Below are 15,288 nucleotides of genomic sequence, written 5' to 3'. Positions count from 1 at the left end.
ATATATATATATATATTTATGTCTATATATTTCCCTACACGATGTATTTTTTTTTTTTGCAAAATATTTACTGTAACATTGAATAAATCTTAATGAAAGTGTCAGAAAGTAATCAGCAGATGAACATCTACAACTGATGAACATTTGGTGTCAACCCAAATTAAGATGGCTGCCACAGCTAACTGACATTAGCCTGCGCAAACAGTTATATTCAGTCAGTTGTACACATTTGAGCTAAAATTTCACTGTCATTTACAAAACACAGTGTGACGGTGACACCTAACAATGTTTCATGGGATTTTGCGTAATGTTATTTGAAAGGTTTGATCAAAATAATTACAAATATTTCATTTCTAAACATACGATGATCTCGGTCTGAAACTGTGGCATGACAAGCGACAGGCGACAGCATCCCTTCATGGAAATCTGTCTTGTTTATTTTATGCATTTGTCTAATGTAATACCCCTTGCCTTCTTTAAAACAATTAACAATTTCCTGTAGGATAAATAAAGTTCTATCTTATCTTATCTTTAAAAATGTAGTTAATGTGTATTGTACTGTCTCAGCTGAGGTAAAATCTGTGTAACATCTTTGATCATGTTTCCATCACAACCTGAGAATTCATGCACCCACTGCAACAAACCACCTGTATACTGGGTTTGTTCACCTTTTGTGGTTTAAACGTGGTTTCACCACCATGCAGTGCAGTCTTTAGCAACTATACCTATTTTACTGAAGAGTTTTTTTGCCAGAGGGAAAAAAATGTTAAGTTTAAGAGTTTTATCCCACAGACATAACGTCAACATGTAGTGAAGTTATTGAGCTGATGGCCAATATGTTCCCCATTGACAGGATTACACAGTAAAACAGGTGCTCTTCTGCTATGTGCCACCTTGTTTTTTTATAAAATGTGCCTACTTGTCTGTAATGCAAGAAGAATTTATAACAGTACACCCTCATCTGAAGTATAACCTGGACCTGGAGATTGTTGAAATGTGTGAATAAAAAACTGGGTGAAGAAATGGCAGCAGGAGAGTAAACAGATGTGAACAGTGCGGGTTTCATATATTAAAACTGGATCTCTTAAAGAAGCAAATAGTACAAACTTTGCAAAATACCACACAAGTCTCCTCCAAAGTGGTCATAGCATCTCTGAAGCCTCATTTTGTTCCAATCATTAACTGAACAAGAGTTTCTTGCCCCACTTCCAACACTGATCAAAGTAGATGTTCATTAAAATGTTAATACATGTTGACTTTACATCTATAATTCTTCAATATTCAAATTTAAATATTTGATCTTGGGATTTTGTTCACAAGTGAGGGAAGAACGGAGCGTGAGATTGACAGACAGATTGGTGCAGTGTCTGCAGTATTGCGGACTCTGTGCCGGTCCGTTGTGGTGAACAGGGAGCTGAGCTGTAAGGCAAAGCTCTCTGTTTGCCGGTCAGTCTACATTCCTACCCTCACCCATGGTCACGTACTCTGGGTAGTGACCAAAAGAATGAGATTGTTGATACAGACAGTTGAATTGAGTTTCCTCCGCAGGATAGCTGGACTCTCCCTTAGAGATAGGGTGAGAAATTCAGTTGTCTGGGAGAGACACAGAGTAGAACCGCTGCTCCTCCACATAAAGAGGAGCCAGTTGAGGTGGTTCAGGCATGTCCGACTGGGAGGAGACCCCGAGGAAGACCCAGGACACACTGGAGAGACTATAGTCTCCCAGTTGGACTGGGAACGCCTTGTGGTCCTCCCAGAAGAGCTGGAAGAGGTGGCTGGAGAGAGATGTCTGTGCCTCCCTGTTCAAGCTGCTGCCCCAAAGACCTGACTTTGGAATAAGCTGAAGATAATGATGGACAGATGGATGGGCGGATGGACGGATGGACGGACAGTTGGACGGAATGTACATAACAATATTGTCAAGAATCAACCAAAATGACCAAATTCTCCACCATTTCTTACCAAGAGATAGAAAGTGGTGATTCCTTCAAGAAATTCTGAGTTGCCTTTATTTTTTTTTTTGTATATTTTGCTTTTTTAATGTAGTCACGTTTTCAAAAATATGTTTGGGATTAGCTTTAGTATAAGCAAACAGAAAAATTCCTTCATCATAATCTGTTCTCTTAACGGTTTTTGTTGTTCTCCAAATTGTATGTAAAAATAATTAGAATAGGTGTGCCTCCTTTTCTTCTTCTTTTGATCGTTCATTTTCTCCAGCTGGAAGAAAAGCTTGAATTTTCAAAAGGTCAGCTTTTCTCAAACTAAGACAAACAGCCTCATTTTTTGGCTTGCTCTTTGAAAGGTTTAATTAAAACCAGCAGAAAGAGTTCCTTCAGTCTCAAGGGAGAGCATAATCCTTGAATTTCAAATGTTTCCAAATTAGTGTTTCACTTTTGAAGAAACAAATTACCATTGGCTCAAAGAAACATACAATTTAAAAACAAGAGTAAAATAGATGGGGTTTTTTCCTGGCTTAATCTGCAGCTAAAGCTTACTAAATAATAAAATAAATAAAGCAGAGGTGCTTTTAAACAATCCAGAAGCTTCTGAAGTGTCTCCTTTCTGTAACAGGCAGATAAAATGGAAGCAGCTGAAAAATCTTTCACTGTAATAATGTTTTTCAGACGGACCTCAAGGTCCTTTTGTTTTGAGCATGACAAAAAAATCTCTGAGGCTCACTGTGTTTTTTTTTTAAGTTAACACTTTCAATTGAGAGGAGGTCAAAATGAATGACTCCTTTATTATAAAAAAAGAAAGTGATTTTAAAGATGTGGCTGCTGAAAAGGTCTTTATCTTCTTTCAACTGTCGCCCAAAGGCCAAGATGGATGATTATGTTTGTCATGTCTGTGACTGTTACCAAAATATCTCATGAAGCCCTGAACAAATTAAAATGAAACTTGCAGAAATTATTTATTACATGCACATCTACAGCAGTCAACCCATTTCAGGTTGGCTGGCACAGCCAACTGATTTTCAAACTCACAAACATGGATACGATTCAGTCAGTTTTACAAATATTGAAAATGTGCAAACTATTATCATCAGTGCATGTTCCCATACGATTATAAAATTTGACCTCTGCATTTGACCTATCACACATGATATACACTCAAGTGAAGCAGAGCGCAGCTATTTAACACTGTGGGATTACAGTATTTTTTGCTGTATAAATCACCTTTTTTTTTTGCATAATCTGCATGCCCTGCAACTTATACACCAAAGTTATGTATTTATGGATTATTTTTCCCCATATTTATAAACCAATTTTTGGCTTAGATATGACCGTTTTCATTCATTCTGACTGAAAATATTGAACACTATTATTTGCAGCCGCTAGATGGCACTCGAGCAGTATGGCATTCCATTGTGTCATGTAATAGGTAAAAAAAAAAGTGGCTATTAATGACACAATAGGCTTGCCAAAGCCTGCCACTTTTGTCCAACTCTTGGCGCAACCATCAAATCAGTTTCATTTCGCTGCACTGCCCCAGCAAAATGCAACTAATTTGACCATGAAAGGACATTTATTATGTAACAGTTCAACTGAGACACCTTTACTATAAAGTCGAGCAAACAAATAATTGTTTTTAGGTGGTTATCTTGTTAAATTTCAAAGAAATGAACATCGGCTCGTACCTCTGCGTGTGCCTGCTTCCGCGAATCGGGATTTGAAATGCAGCTGATTTGACCGTCAAAGTGCAGGAAAAATTAGACTGAGACACACCTTTGCTATAATTTCAAGCAAACAAATAATTGATTTTAAGTGTTAATCTTGTTAAATTCTTGTTCGCTCCCATGGTTGCCGTTTGGCAGCCAATCGATTTTTGGCAAAACACAGGCCCACATTTCCGGATTGTCAGCGGTGATGTGTAATAGATGTCATGTATACGGTGAAACAACATTTTTATGGATTTTTCCACTTTAGACACATTTGGACTGATGCGACTTATAGGGTGGTGCGACATGTACGGCAGAAAATACGGTAGGTGTTTTGCAAAAGGACACCATGACATGTGGGCATGGTGGGGAATCGAACCTGTGCACCTTTTAGTCCCAAGTTGGCTGCCCTACCACTGCACCACAGCCAACCAAATGGAAATTTAGCATGGTTGTAGCTTAGAACATTTTATGATATACTTCAAGTGGTACTTATATATATATATATATATATTTACAGATGGCTGGATTAAGATTTTGTATCAGAGTAAAAGCCACCACAGAAAATTAACTTCCCCTTTTAGTCTCTGAGACTTTTTATCTTATTCCATCTGGCTGTTTTTAACTGTTCAACCTCCAGTTTCCCTTTTCTGATCCTGTCACACATTACTCCAAATCCAGAGGCAGCAAAGAGACATTTACTAGAAGGAAAAAAAGCTTTGAGCGGCGAGCCGAACATGATCTGGTCAGCACCACAAAGCACCTGAACAAAGACCTGCTGTAGAACACAATGTCGCTCAGAAGTCACTTCTCAGAGGGTGTTGAACAAAATAGGACTCTGGTTGACAGATTTCAAACCCTAAATGTAGGGTGATGTTTAAATGCATCTGCTTGAAGTGAAATATTGCCGACAGATTTACAAAGACATGCTAAAATACTATGAACAGATTCGTTGGCACTCTTAAAATCTGTTAATTTTTAAGTCAAAACCATTAAGACGGTTAATTTTTGTATTATAGTCATGTTTTAAACTGAGTGTTTGACCTTAATTGGTGTTTTCAAGCCTTTCATCAGCCAGTCAGCCTATTTAAAAAGAACAAACATGCCACTCTTTGGTTTGCATGCACCACACTAAACATGAGGCAGAGAATGAAAAGGAAAGTGCTGTCTGTGGAGCTCAGAAAACTATTATAGATATCCATGTTAAAGGCAAAAGCTACAAGACTATCTCCAAGCAGCATCATATCCCTGTCACCACACCTCTCAATATTATTTAAAAGTTCAAGGAACTGTAGTCAAACTCCCAGGATGTGGACGCAAGAAGGAATGCAACCCCAGCTTGATTCAATGGATGTTGTAGATGACAAAAGATCCAAGTAAACCATCTAAAACCATTTAAGATGACCTCCAAGCACCATTCACCACATTTTTAATCATTGTGAGCTCCATAAAGGAGTCAGGAGAGCTTCGCCATAGACAGAAAAACACACAAAAATAAAAGCCAGACTGGAAGGAACCCAAATGGATGTTCCCAAACCCCAAAACCTCTGGAAGGCAGTTCAAAATTGAACCTTTCTGGCTCCAGTCACATTGTTTTCATCATTTTGTTTGTGCAAGGGAAGGGTACCAACCAATTTATCCAGGTCTGTATATTGCTTATTATTATTTATCTGGTAATCATTTCTCCAATGAGATCATTTAAGAACATCTTTCATCTCTTCAGGAACTAATACAACCACTTTTCCTCATTCACGGAGGGTACAATTTTGAGCATCATTTGTTTGTTTGAGTTTTAACAAGGTGTTGCTTCAGCTACAGCTGCAGGGGTGTTTCACATTACAGAGCTCCTGTTGATCTTTATTTGCATTACATTATACAAAGAATGGGGCAATTCACCTATATGATGATTTGTATTTATCACTTAATGAAAGCACCACTTGCAACACTTAGTGTATGATTTATGGCACCTGTAGTCTCCATATTCTTTGTTTCGCTCAGAATTTTTAATGACCTGTTGTTTGTCTTCAGGCTGGAAACACTTACTGTAATAAGTTTGAGCAAACGTGTTTGACAAATGAAGGCAGTGCAAAATGTAGCCAAGCTTTTTCACAACACCTTAGGCAAATAAAGCAGTTGGTTTTATTCACTCACATACAGTAAATCCCCAAACAGGTTGTTGCAGCTATATTACATTTTTAAAAGAATGTGAGGAAGTGTTCTTATTTTTTTTTTTTAAAAGCTTGGCAAATAAAAAAAGACCTGGTATTCCTTGAAGAAATGCATGTCACAAGGGTTTTAAATAATTTTCTTAAGATGAGAAAGGGTGTTGTTGCAAATGTACATTCAAAGATTACCTCCTTAGAGTTTAATTAAAATCCATCCACTTATTTATGAAATATTTTGCTCACACGTTGAGAAATTTCAAATCAGGAATTTCAAATCCTTCCAACCTCGGGCTCAGGCCTGTCATGGCGGCTGTCTCCATGATGCTCCATCTGCCTGCACGGACCAAACTCTACGGACACGTTCAGTTCCACGGGGAAACCTGGATGTTCTCCGTTTGCCGGACCCAGTTCTGGAGGGCTGTCTGGGAGGGCAGCTGCTGCGGTCATTGCTACCATCGAGCTGCTGATGGGACCGGCTAACACGCTAATGCTCCTAACAAGATCCTCCGTCTGCCTGATTGGACCAAACTCTGCGGACCTGTTTGGTTCTGTGGGGGAACTTGGATGTTCTCCATCTGCTGGGCCCGGTTCTGGAGGGCACTCTGGGAGGCAACTACTGAAGTCCTTATTATCATCATGCTGCTGAAGGGACCTGCTAACGCTGCTAACAGTATCATGCTGCTAACAGGACCATGTTGCTAAGATAGCCTCACTGTCATCAGGACCACTCTGCCAATTTGACCATGCTGCTGTAGATTTATTTATTTTCCACTTTTTGCGTCTTGTTTCTGTATTTTTGCTGCATGCTTTGAATAAATCCTAGCTATGTTTAGTTTATGTTAGTGCTTGCATTAAGCATGTAAATTATAGCTGAACAGAACCTATGAGAATCATGCTGCTGTTGGTCGGTGTATTGTTTTGCACCATTAGTGACTGGCATACATCTCAAATCTTTAAGCGTTCGTTTAGCGTACATCTTAGCTTATAGCTCAGATCCTCATTTACTGTTTCTTTTTACACTTTATATTTTTGCTATTGTTGGATGGAACTGGGACCTTGTGTACACAATTTCGTTCCACTACATGCACCACATGTGATGCGAATGACCAGTAAAGAAACGTTGGTTACGTACTGTAACCCCAGATTCTATGAATATAGGCGTAGCCCTTTAAGGCTGTCGCTGATGGGTTTATCCCGTTATGCGCAAGCATCGTACTGAAAAAATTAGTCCACGCCCACCTGCTGTGTGGGCCCCACCCGATCCGTATAAATTACGTTAAGAGCGGGTAATCTGCTCCCAAATAGCTTATTCTTTTCTTCAGCTATTCAGGAGCCAGTGAGGCCCGACGCTTAAAGGGCTACGCCTATATTCATAGAATCTGGGGTTACAGTACGTAACCAACGTTCTATGTCATATAGGCTTCGCCCTTTAAGGCTGTCGCTGATGGGTTAAGGGCGAAGCGGATGTGGTCCTCGCCTCACTGGGTCCATTCGAACCCAGTAAGAAGCGGAAGCTTGCCCAAAAAACGTCTTGCCACTCAGTTCCCCATGTGCATAATTACGCATCGCGTAATTGTGTGCCATGCACAGACGCATGTTGTGCAACTATGCGTTCTGACAGCATGAATGCCCCGGAAAAACTTCAACGGGGAAGATATTGAAAAGAGGAGGGGGGGGGGGGGCATGAAGCAACTGATTCATGATTGAACAGTATAAACAGATTAATATCAATGAACTGATTATTGAACAAATGAACTGATTGGTAACAATAGTCATGAACTGATTAGTGACAATAGAACCGAATCACAGACACAACTTGTGGCTGATAACAACATCTCACACTGTAATGCATGCAGACAGATGTGAGCTTAAACAGAGTTCCATGAGAACAACAATATTCATTCTGTTAGAGCACTAAGGACAGAATGTGTCATGGAACGAGCCGTCACATCACGTAGGTAAAAGCGAATAAATGAGCAGGGTGATGACCATGCAGCCGCAGTGCAAATGTCCTGCATTGACATACCATTATGCAGAGCAGTCGAAGATGCGATACCCCTGGTTGAGTGTGCTTTGAGGTTGACAGGAGGCTCTAGATCTGATGCTCTATAGGCTTCAGAAATGGCCTCACACAGCCAGTGTGACAGGCGCTGGGTGGATAACGGGCGGCCTGCGGATGCATCTCTATAATGCACAAACAAATGTTGAGTTTGACGCATTGCAGCTGTGCGCGCTATGTAACACGATAACGCCCGCACCGGACAGAGAAGATGAAAAGATGCTTCTTCTTCTGATCTGTGGGGGGGAGGGAAGAATCCCTCCAACGATATCTGTCTCGATTTAAAAGAGCTCGTGATGCTTTTAGGCATAAAGGCTGGGTTTGGTCTTAAATCAGCTGAACTACCGTCAGCCTGGATTCTGAGACATGACGGAGCGGCAGAGAGGGCAGATAAATCACTCACCCTCTTAGCGGATGTTAAAGCCAGCAGCAGGGCTGTTTTAAGAGACAGGAATTTCAGTGAGACTTGATCCAGAGGCTCAAAAGGAGCTTTGATCAGGGCTCGCAGGACCAGCGTTAAATCCCACTGTGGAACGAGTGGGCGTGAAACCGGTCTATGTCTTTGTACACCTTTTAAAAACCGCTTCATCAGCGGGTGGTTAAAAGCTGTTCTGTCCCCGAACCCTTCGTGGCAGGAAGAGATGGCTGCAGCGTACGTTTTAATCGTGCTGAACGCCAACTTCCTATCCATCAGCTGTTGAAGAAAGGACAGCACGCCACCTAATGGACATGAGGTGGCCTCCAAACCTTTCTCTGTACACCAGCGCTGAAAAGCCGTCCACTTTGATGTGTACAGGGCTGTGGTAGATGCAGCACGTGAATCTTGAATTGTGCGCACTACCTCCTGAGGGAGACCCATCCTCTCTAAGCGGGACCGCTCAGCGGCCAGACCCACAGGTGCTGGCCTATTTCCGGGTAACTCCTGATCGCTCCTCCTGCTTGAAGGAGAGCATCTTCCCTCCATGGCAGTTTCCACGGGCGACCTGACAACAGACGCTGCAGGACCGGGAACCATGGTGCGTTCACGCGCTCGGGAGCTACCAGGAGAGCTGTCAGTCCCTCCTCCTGAACTCGGTTCAGGAACCGTAAAATCAGAGGAGGAGGAGGGAACGCGTACAGAAGCGTTTTGGGCCACGGGCTGTGGGCAAATGCATCCACCCCCAGCGGTGGATCGTCTCGAGGGCTCAGGGAAAACCATAACTGGCACTGAGCGTTCTCTCGCGTCGCAAACAGGTCCACAGCTGCTTTGCCAAACTTCTGCCACGTCTGAAACATCAGGTCTGGATGGAGGGTCCAGTCCGCGTGACGTGGACCGCCCCTGGACATCACGTCTGCTCCTCTGTTCAGAACGCCGGGTATGTAAACCGCTCTGATGGAAAGCAGATTTTGGTGAGCCCAACACAGTAGCTTCCGCGCAATGTGTAACATCTGGGCTGAACGCACACCCCCCTGGCGGTTTATGTACGCAGCAGTCACCATGTTGTCTGTGTGAATCAACACGTGTTGATTCTGTAGCACGGGAGCAAAATGCTGAATCACATTCAGCACTGTGCGACACTCCAAAACATTGATGTGGGCTGATGTGCGGTGGGGCCACAGCGCCCCTACTGCTTGAGATAGGCATGTCCCCCCCCAACCTGACAGAGACGCGTCCGTGAAGACTGACACGTGTGTCGAGGGTTTGCTGACGGGGACTCCCTCTGACAGAGCCAGGGTGTTTCCCCAGTGTCGGAGGTCTGCTCTCACGGAGGGAGGGACAGTGATCATCCGTCTCTTTTGTTTTACTGGATCCACACGCAGGCGCGTAAACCACCTCTGGAGGCGCCTCATGTGTAACAAACCCAGCGGGACCACTGTGTGAGCTGATGACATCATTCCCAACAGCTTCATGACGGAGACAGCTGTTACCACTTTGCCAGGTCTTACGTGGCGTAATTGGTTTTTTAGAGTGTCGATTCTTGTTTGTGATAAGCGAGCCGTCATGGTAATTGAATTTAATTCCACTCCCAGATAAACAATTGTCTGGGCCGGGAAAATCGAGCTTTTCTTCCAATTTATGGCGAAGCCCAGATTTAGCAGGTGTGATGCCAACACCTGAGCCTGTATCAATGCTTCCTGTCTGGAGTGAGACAGGAGCAGCAGGTCGTCCAGGTAAAACAAAACTCTCATCCCTGCTCTGTGCAGCGGATGCAGGGCTGTCTCCACACACTTTGAGAACGTACGAGGTGCGAGGGAGTACCCGAAAGGCAGCCTGTTGTACTGGTACTTCATCCCTTGAAAGGCGAAACGCAGAAATTTTCTGTGTTTTGGGATGATTGGTATGTGAAAATAAGCATCTTTTAGATCGATGGAAACAAACCAGTCGTTTTTCTGGATGTTGTCCAACAGCTGTCTGTTCGTCAACATGTGAAAAGGTCTGTTCATGATCGCTTTGTTAAAAGCTGACAGATCCAGAATCGGTCTCATCCCTCCGGTCCTTTTGGGGACCAGGAAGTAGCGTGAGTAAAACCCTGTGTTTTCTTCCTCGTTGGGAACTCTTGAGATTACACCTTTTATCAGAAGCTCTTGGACTTCTGCATTTAAGGCTGAGACTTGGTCTGGTGATGACAGGACCGTCTCTATAACTCCTCCGAACGGAGGGGGTCGGGTTGCAAACTGCAGCGTGTAACCCTTGCATAACACTCTGTCCATCCATCTGTCCGGTGAGCATGTTTTTAACCACTCTGCGTGACGTTCGTGGAGTGGACGTGCGTTTAAATGATGTGCCGTGTTTTGAACGGATGTCATCCAAACCTCCGCCTCGACCGCCGTCATGCGTCGCGGAAATGTTTTCCGCGTGACCCAAGGCGAGGCTTTCTCGAAAGGGCTGTTCTGCGCGCGCCCGTGCGCTGTGACTGGATCGCGGACCAACCTTCATGTCCGGGCGGGGCGGTGTGCGCTGAGGCGAGGCGTGTGTCAGCTGGTGACGTCCAGAGGCTGCACGTTTAACGTCGCTGTGCGAACGTTGAGAGGTGGAGGGCGTGACGTCATCAACGCCGTGCTGTCGAAGTGAAGATTGTGAACTTCGCGGGAGCGCACGTTTTCTCTGGAGGGACGCGCGCCGCTCTCGCTGAGGGCGGGGCCCGTCATTGGATTCATTCAGCTGTCTCACGCTTATGTCGCCGTGAGCTGCTGGTCGCAGAGGCGCGATGGATGACGGCTGTTCGCGTTTATTCAGGAAAAACGTGTGTTGTTTTTGCTGAGAGCGGGGACCTCCACCGGACCCGGCCTGCGGTCCCACATTTATCCCGATGTGAGCCGGTGAGCGCCGGGCAGCTGTGCGTGCATCATCGGCACAGTGCCGTTTGGATGGACGGTGCTTGTCTCGCTCGGGTGCGCGTTTAACACCGTTTGAGTGGTGATCGTGCGGTTCTGTTTGACAACAAGATATTTCGCTTACCGTGGTGTCACGTGAGCGTCTGGGCATGTGAAGGAGCGGCGGTGGGTTTAAAAAACCTTTATTTAAGGCCACCGGCTCTCTCTGTGTGGAGGATGTGTGTGTAGCGGCTGTGAGCTCATCCGAACTTACAGACTGGCTAAAAACAGGCATTTTGATTTTTGAAAAATCATTTATTTCACTTCCTGTTTCGTTCATACACACATCCCCCGCAGACCGTCATTTCTTAAACCTTCTCCCTCGTGAGCTCTGCGGTTTGTTTGACCCGAGCGCCGTCTGCAGGCGATCTCTGGGGAAACGCTGAAGTGCAGGCTGCCGGGCTGAGGAGGGGTGGTCTCTGGCGGGCGGGGCTGGTGGTGGAGCTGGGCGAGACGAAGCTGCTGCTGCCGTGGAGCGTCGGTGCTTCTGCCTCTGCTCTCGACGATCCTTCCAGCGAGCTGGGGGACGGGATGGGCCGCGCGGCTTGATGAGATGACGTACCGCTTCCGACATCTCCTCCGACTGCTTGGAATTCGCCAGCATGGTCTTCAAGCTGCTTCCGAACAGCGCGTCCGATGAGATGGGGCCCTCCATGAGGTCCTTGTGCAGCTTTTCCGGCAGCAATGGGGAGTGACGGAGCCAGATGGAGCGTTGGATTACCGTCATCCATGAAGCAATCCTCGACAGGCAAACCGTGGAAGCGGCGCACATGTTGAGGACGGCGTCTGCCGATTTACACAGGGAGCTCTTCGTCTCCTCCGGCAGGCCTGAGGCCTCCAGCCTCTTCGACATGCTAAATGCTAACAGCGCCACGTTGTTGTTAGCCGCGGCCGCCTGAAAAGCACACTGGTGGGCTCTGTTGGAGAGCGCGGTCGCCACCTGGTCGTGTTTCCCCGGAGGGACGGGACGCTTCTCCAGCCTGGACATCTTCGCTCCGAAGGCTTCCGCGAGGCTTGGCTCGAGGGGGGGTACCGAGGGAAAGCCCCGCTCGGTGAACCCCTCCACTCTGGTGATGGGGGCGTAAGTGGAGACGGGCGCCCTTAACCTACCAGGACCGGCTGCGGCCTCGTTCCAGTACGCTGTCACCGCAGGAAAACGAGGCCAAATGGGATCAGGACGGCGAGCCGGCGTGGAGCCAAACCTTCCCGCAAGATCATCCGATCTGAGCGGGGGGGGTGAGGGGACGGAGAGCCCCTTAACGCTAGCAGCCTCCCGGATAATGGCGGGCAGCTCCGAGAGGAGCGCGCCCACGGCAGGGAGCGATGTGGTCGCTGAGGCGGGAAACCCCGGGGGAGTCGAGCATCCGCTCGGCCTCCCTCTTTCCAACACTGCGCTCCCCGGGAGGGAACGAGCGTCGGGGCTGCTGCTAGCGTCACCGGTCCCAGAGGAATCATCCGATTCACTCCGAGAGCCGGCGTCGAAGAAATCCATGGCGTCGTCCAGCGAACAGTCTCCCGCCACGGACAGGCAGTCCTCGATGGTAGCCTTAAACAAGGCTGCTCTCCTCTGCCTTTCCTCCGGTGGAAGCTCGTCACAGAGGCGGCAGGAGGAAGCGCGAGCGACGTGGCGGGGACCCAGGCATCCCTCGCAGGTGTCGTGCCGGTCGAAGCTAAGCAAGTAGCCGGTCTTGCACGAGGGACACAAACGGATGGTGCTGGAGCTGGACATCTCGACGAAAAAGGTCAGTTTATTCTTGTTTTATTATGCTTGCTGAAGAAAAACTGGGAGCAGATTACCCGCTCTTAACGTAATTTATACGGATCGGGTGGGGCCCACACAGCAGGTGGGCGTGGACTAATTTTTTCAGTACGATGCTTGCGCATAACGGGATAAACCCATCAGCGACAGCCTTAAAGGGCGAAGCCTATATGACATAGAACTGACTCTCTCTGAGATTCCCCACTGGAGTGGCTTAGAGCTGTCCATGGTGCTGAAACGGCTCCGAAGCTGAGGCTTTCTTGCGTCCCTGTTTCTGGATGCACACAAGAACGTGTTGGATTGAAATGTCACGCACGTCCATGGACGTCATCCTGTGATTGTGTGTGGTGCTCATCTGGATCCAGATAGAGAGAAGTTGACACACACCCTCCGTCTCTATTGATTGCTGATTGTATTAGATGTCTCAGTGTTTGTGTGTGTGTGTGGTGTAAAAGTGCGTGAGTGGAATGGATAACAAGGAGTCGGCTTGGAATTTTCCACTCATCCTTCTCCTCCTCCTTCCCTGTTTGTTCCTTTAAATGTGTAGCCTACATATGGATGTGGTTTTTTTATTTTTATTTCCACTCTGATCAGTCCAATCTGTGCCTGGATCCGAGTCCTCCTTCCTGCTGCAGTGTGAAGCAGCTGCTGCGTCCCGCATTGCAGCTCCGCAAGGACACGTCTGCTCCCATGAATGTGTCAACCTCGGAGAAGTCATAACTCACAATAATGACGCTTTTCACTGATGACCGTCTGTGACTTACAAAGAAAGACACGGCCTTTCAGGGAGCGGGGCTCAAAAGGCGCCATGATCCCCCTCTTGGAACAGAAAATGTTGTTTTGTTATATTTTTATTTATTTAACCTCCTTTGGTTTTATACACCTCTGTGCGCATGGACACTCTCACCATAAGGATGAACTAGCTGGGTGAGATGGACAAAAAAAGTGAACTTCTGGTGGTTTTATTTGAACATAGCACCCAACATGACACGGAGAAAGGGAAAGAAAAGCCACAAGTTGCACAAATTTATGGGGCAAAAACAGAGAAAACAGGAGGAAAAAAAACGAATATCAGCGCATGCACTTGCAAAAAAACGCTCGAGCCCTGTTCCGTGGTTGTTGTTGAAGCTTAAATAAATCGTCTTTTTTTTTTTCAATAAATGCAAAATTATGAGGATTTGAGCATGTTTATGGGCCTGGATGAAAGGAGTGTAATTTATAACCCAGCTAGCAGAAAAGAGGGCGTGTTTTAGGGAATTATTCCTTATCATGCTTGTGTTTTTTTTTCTTCTTAATAATCAGAAACAACAGTTGTCTAAATGAGGCGAAGTGGAAAATAAAAAGGGCATCACCTCATTCATGCACTCACCTCAACCGTTCACTCATTCATCCATCCATCTCTGCCACTTCCAACACAGATCAACGATTTTTAGCTGATGCGTTCAGACCCGTTAATAATCCTAATCTCAGCTCTTACCGTGCACGACAAATTTGAGTCGAGGTGACTTTCCGGTGACAACCGGGGCGAAAACCAACAGCAGGATCAAATAATTCACCATTTTTCCTCGCTGCTCCGTTTGCAGCTGGTTTAAAAACTGGATCAACTGGAAGCTCTCCTCCTGATTCCGGTCCTTCCTTGAATCCGTCCCTGGTGTTCCTTCGCGGATGTGTCGCGTCCCAGATCTGTGCCAACCGAATCCGAGCTGCTCCCAGGTCCTGTCTCCTCCGGCTGCTGCGTTTGCTACAGTCCGGGGTTCAGACTCCACCTCGGAAATAAAAACGCGAAAAGTGGTGGTGGTGGTGGGGGGAGTGGAGTAACAGGAATCTCTCACGGGGCTGTGGAAATGACAGACACGTTGGTTTGGTCTGAAAGCCCCGACATGTGGAGCATCACACGTCATACCTGTTGCAGTTGAAGGGAATTTTAACAGATAAAGTTACACCTGACAACACATTTAAAGAGGAGTCCTTATAATATGTTCCAAAGGCACTCATTGTAAAACCAAACATAAAAAGGTTATCCTGAACTAAATCAAACTGTGCAGCTTGAAAGATTTTACTCTGGTAGCTTCCCAAATATTCAATTCTGTGAAATGCAGGTACTGAATGTAAACAAAAACCACTTTTATCTGAACTCAAGACTTCTGAGCACAAATGGACTTTACTTACATAGCGCCTTTCAATCTAATCAAGATACTAAAAGTGCTTTACGACAATCTGTGCCCTCATTTCATACAACGCTCTATCTATACAAGAATAATCAGAGCTTGATCACATTCATACACTGATGGGA

General features: G+C 45.8%; 1 protein-coding gene across 1 annotated transcript in view; it reads right to left on the bottom strand.

Annotated features, from left to right (window-relative positions):
* Nucleotides 1–14,746, bottom strand: part of si:ch211-113g11.6 (uncharacterized protein LOC559008 homolog) — a 58,053-nt gene extending 43,307 nt beyond the window's left edge. Inside the window, exon 1 of the mRNA XM_037676131.1 lies at nucleotides 14,473–14,746. Coding sequence (XP_037532059.1) covers nucleotides 14,473–14,554 — 82 coding nt within the window. The 5' untranslated portion in view covers nucleotides 14,555–14,746. The remainder of the gene's footprint in view (nucleotides 1–14,472) is intronic.
* Nucleotides 14,747–15,288: the final 542 nt, after the last annotated feature.

This window comes from Nematolebias whitei, chromosome 5, assembly GCF_014905685.2.
Source record: "Nematolebias whitei isolate Nwh7 chromosome 5, NemWhi1, whole genome shotgun sequence".
NCBI lineage: Eukaryota > Metazoa > Chordata > Actinopteri > Cyprinodontiformes > Rivulidae > Nematolebias > Nematolebias whitei.
The sequence above is the reverse complement of the archived record's forward strand: the minus strand, read 5'-3'. Positions and strand labels throughout refer to the sequence as shown.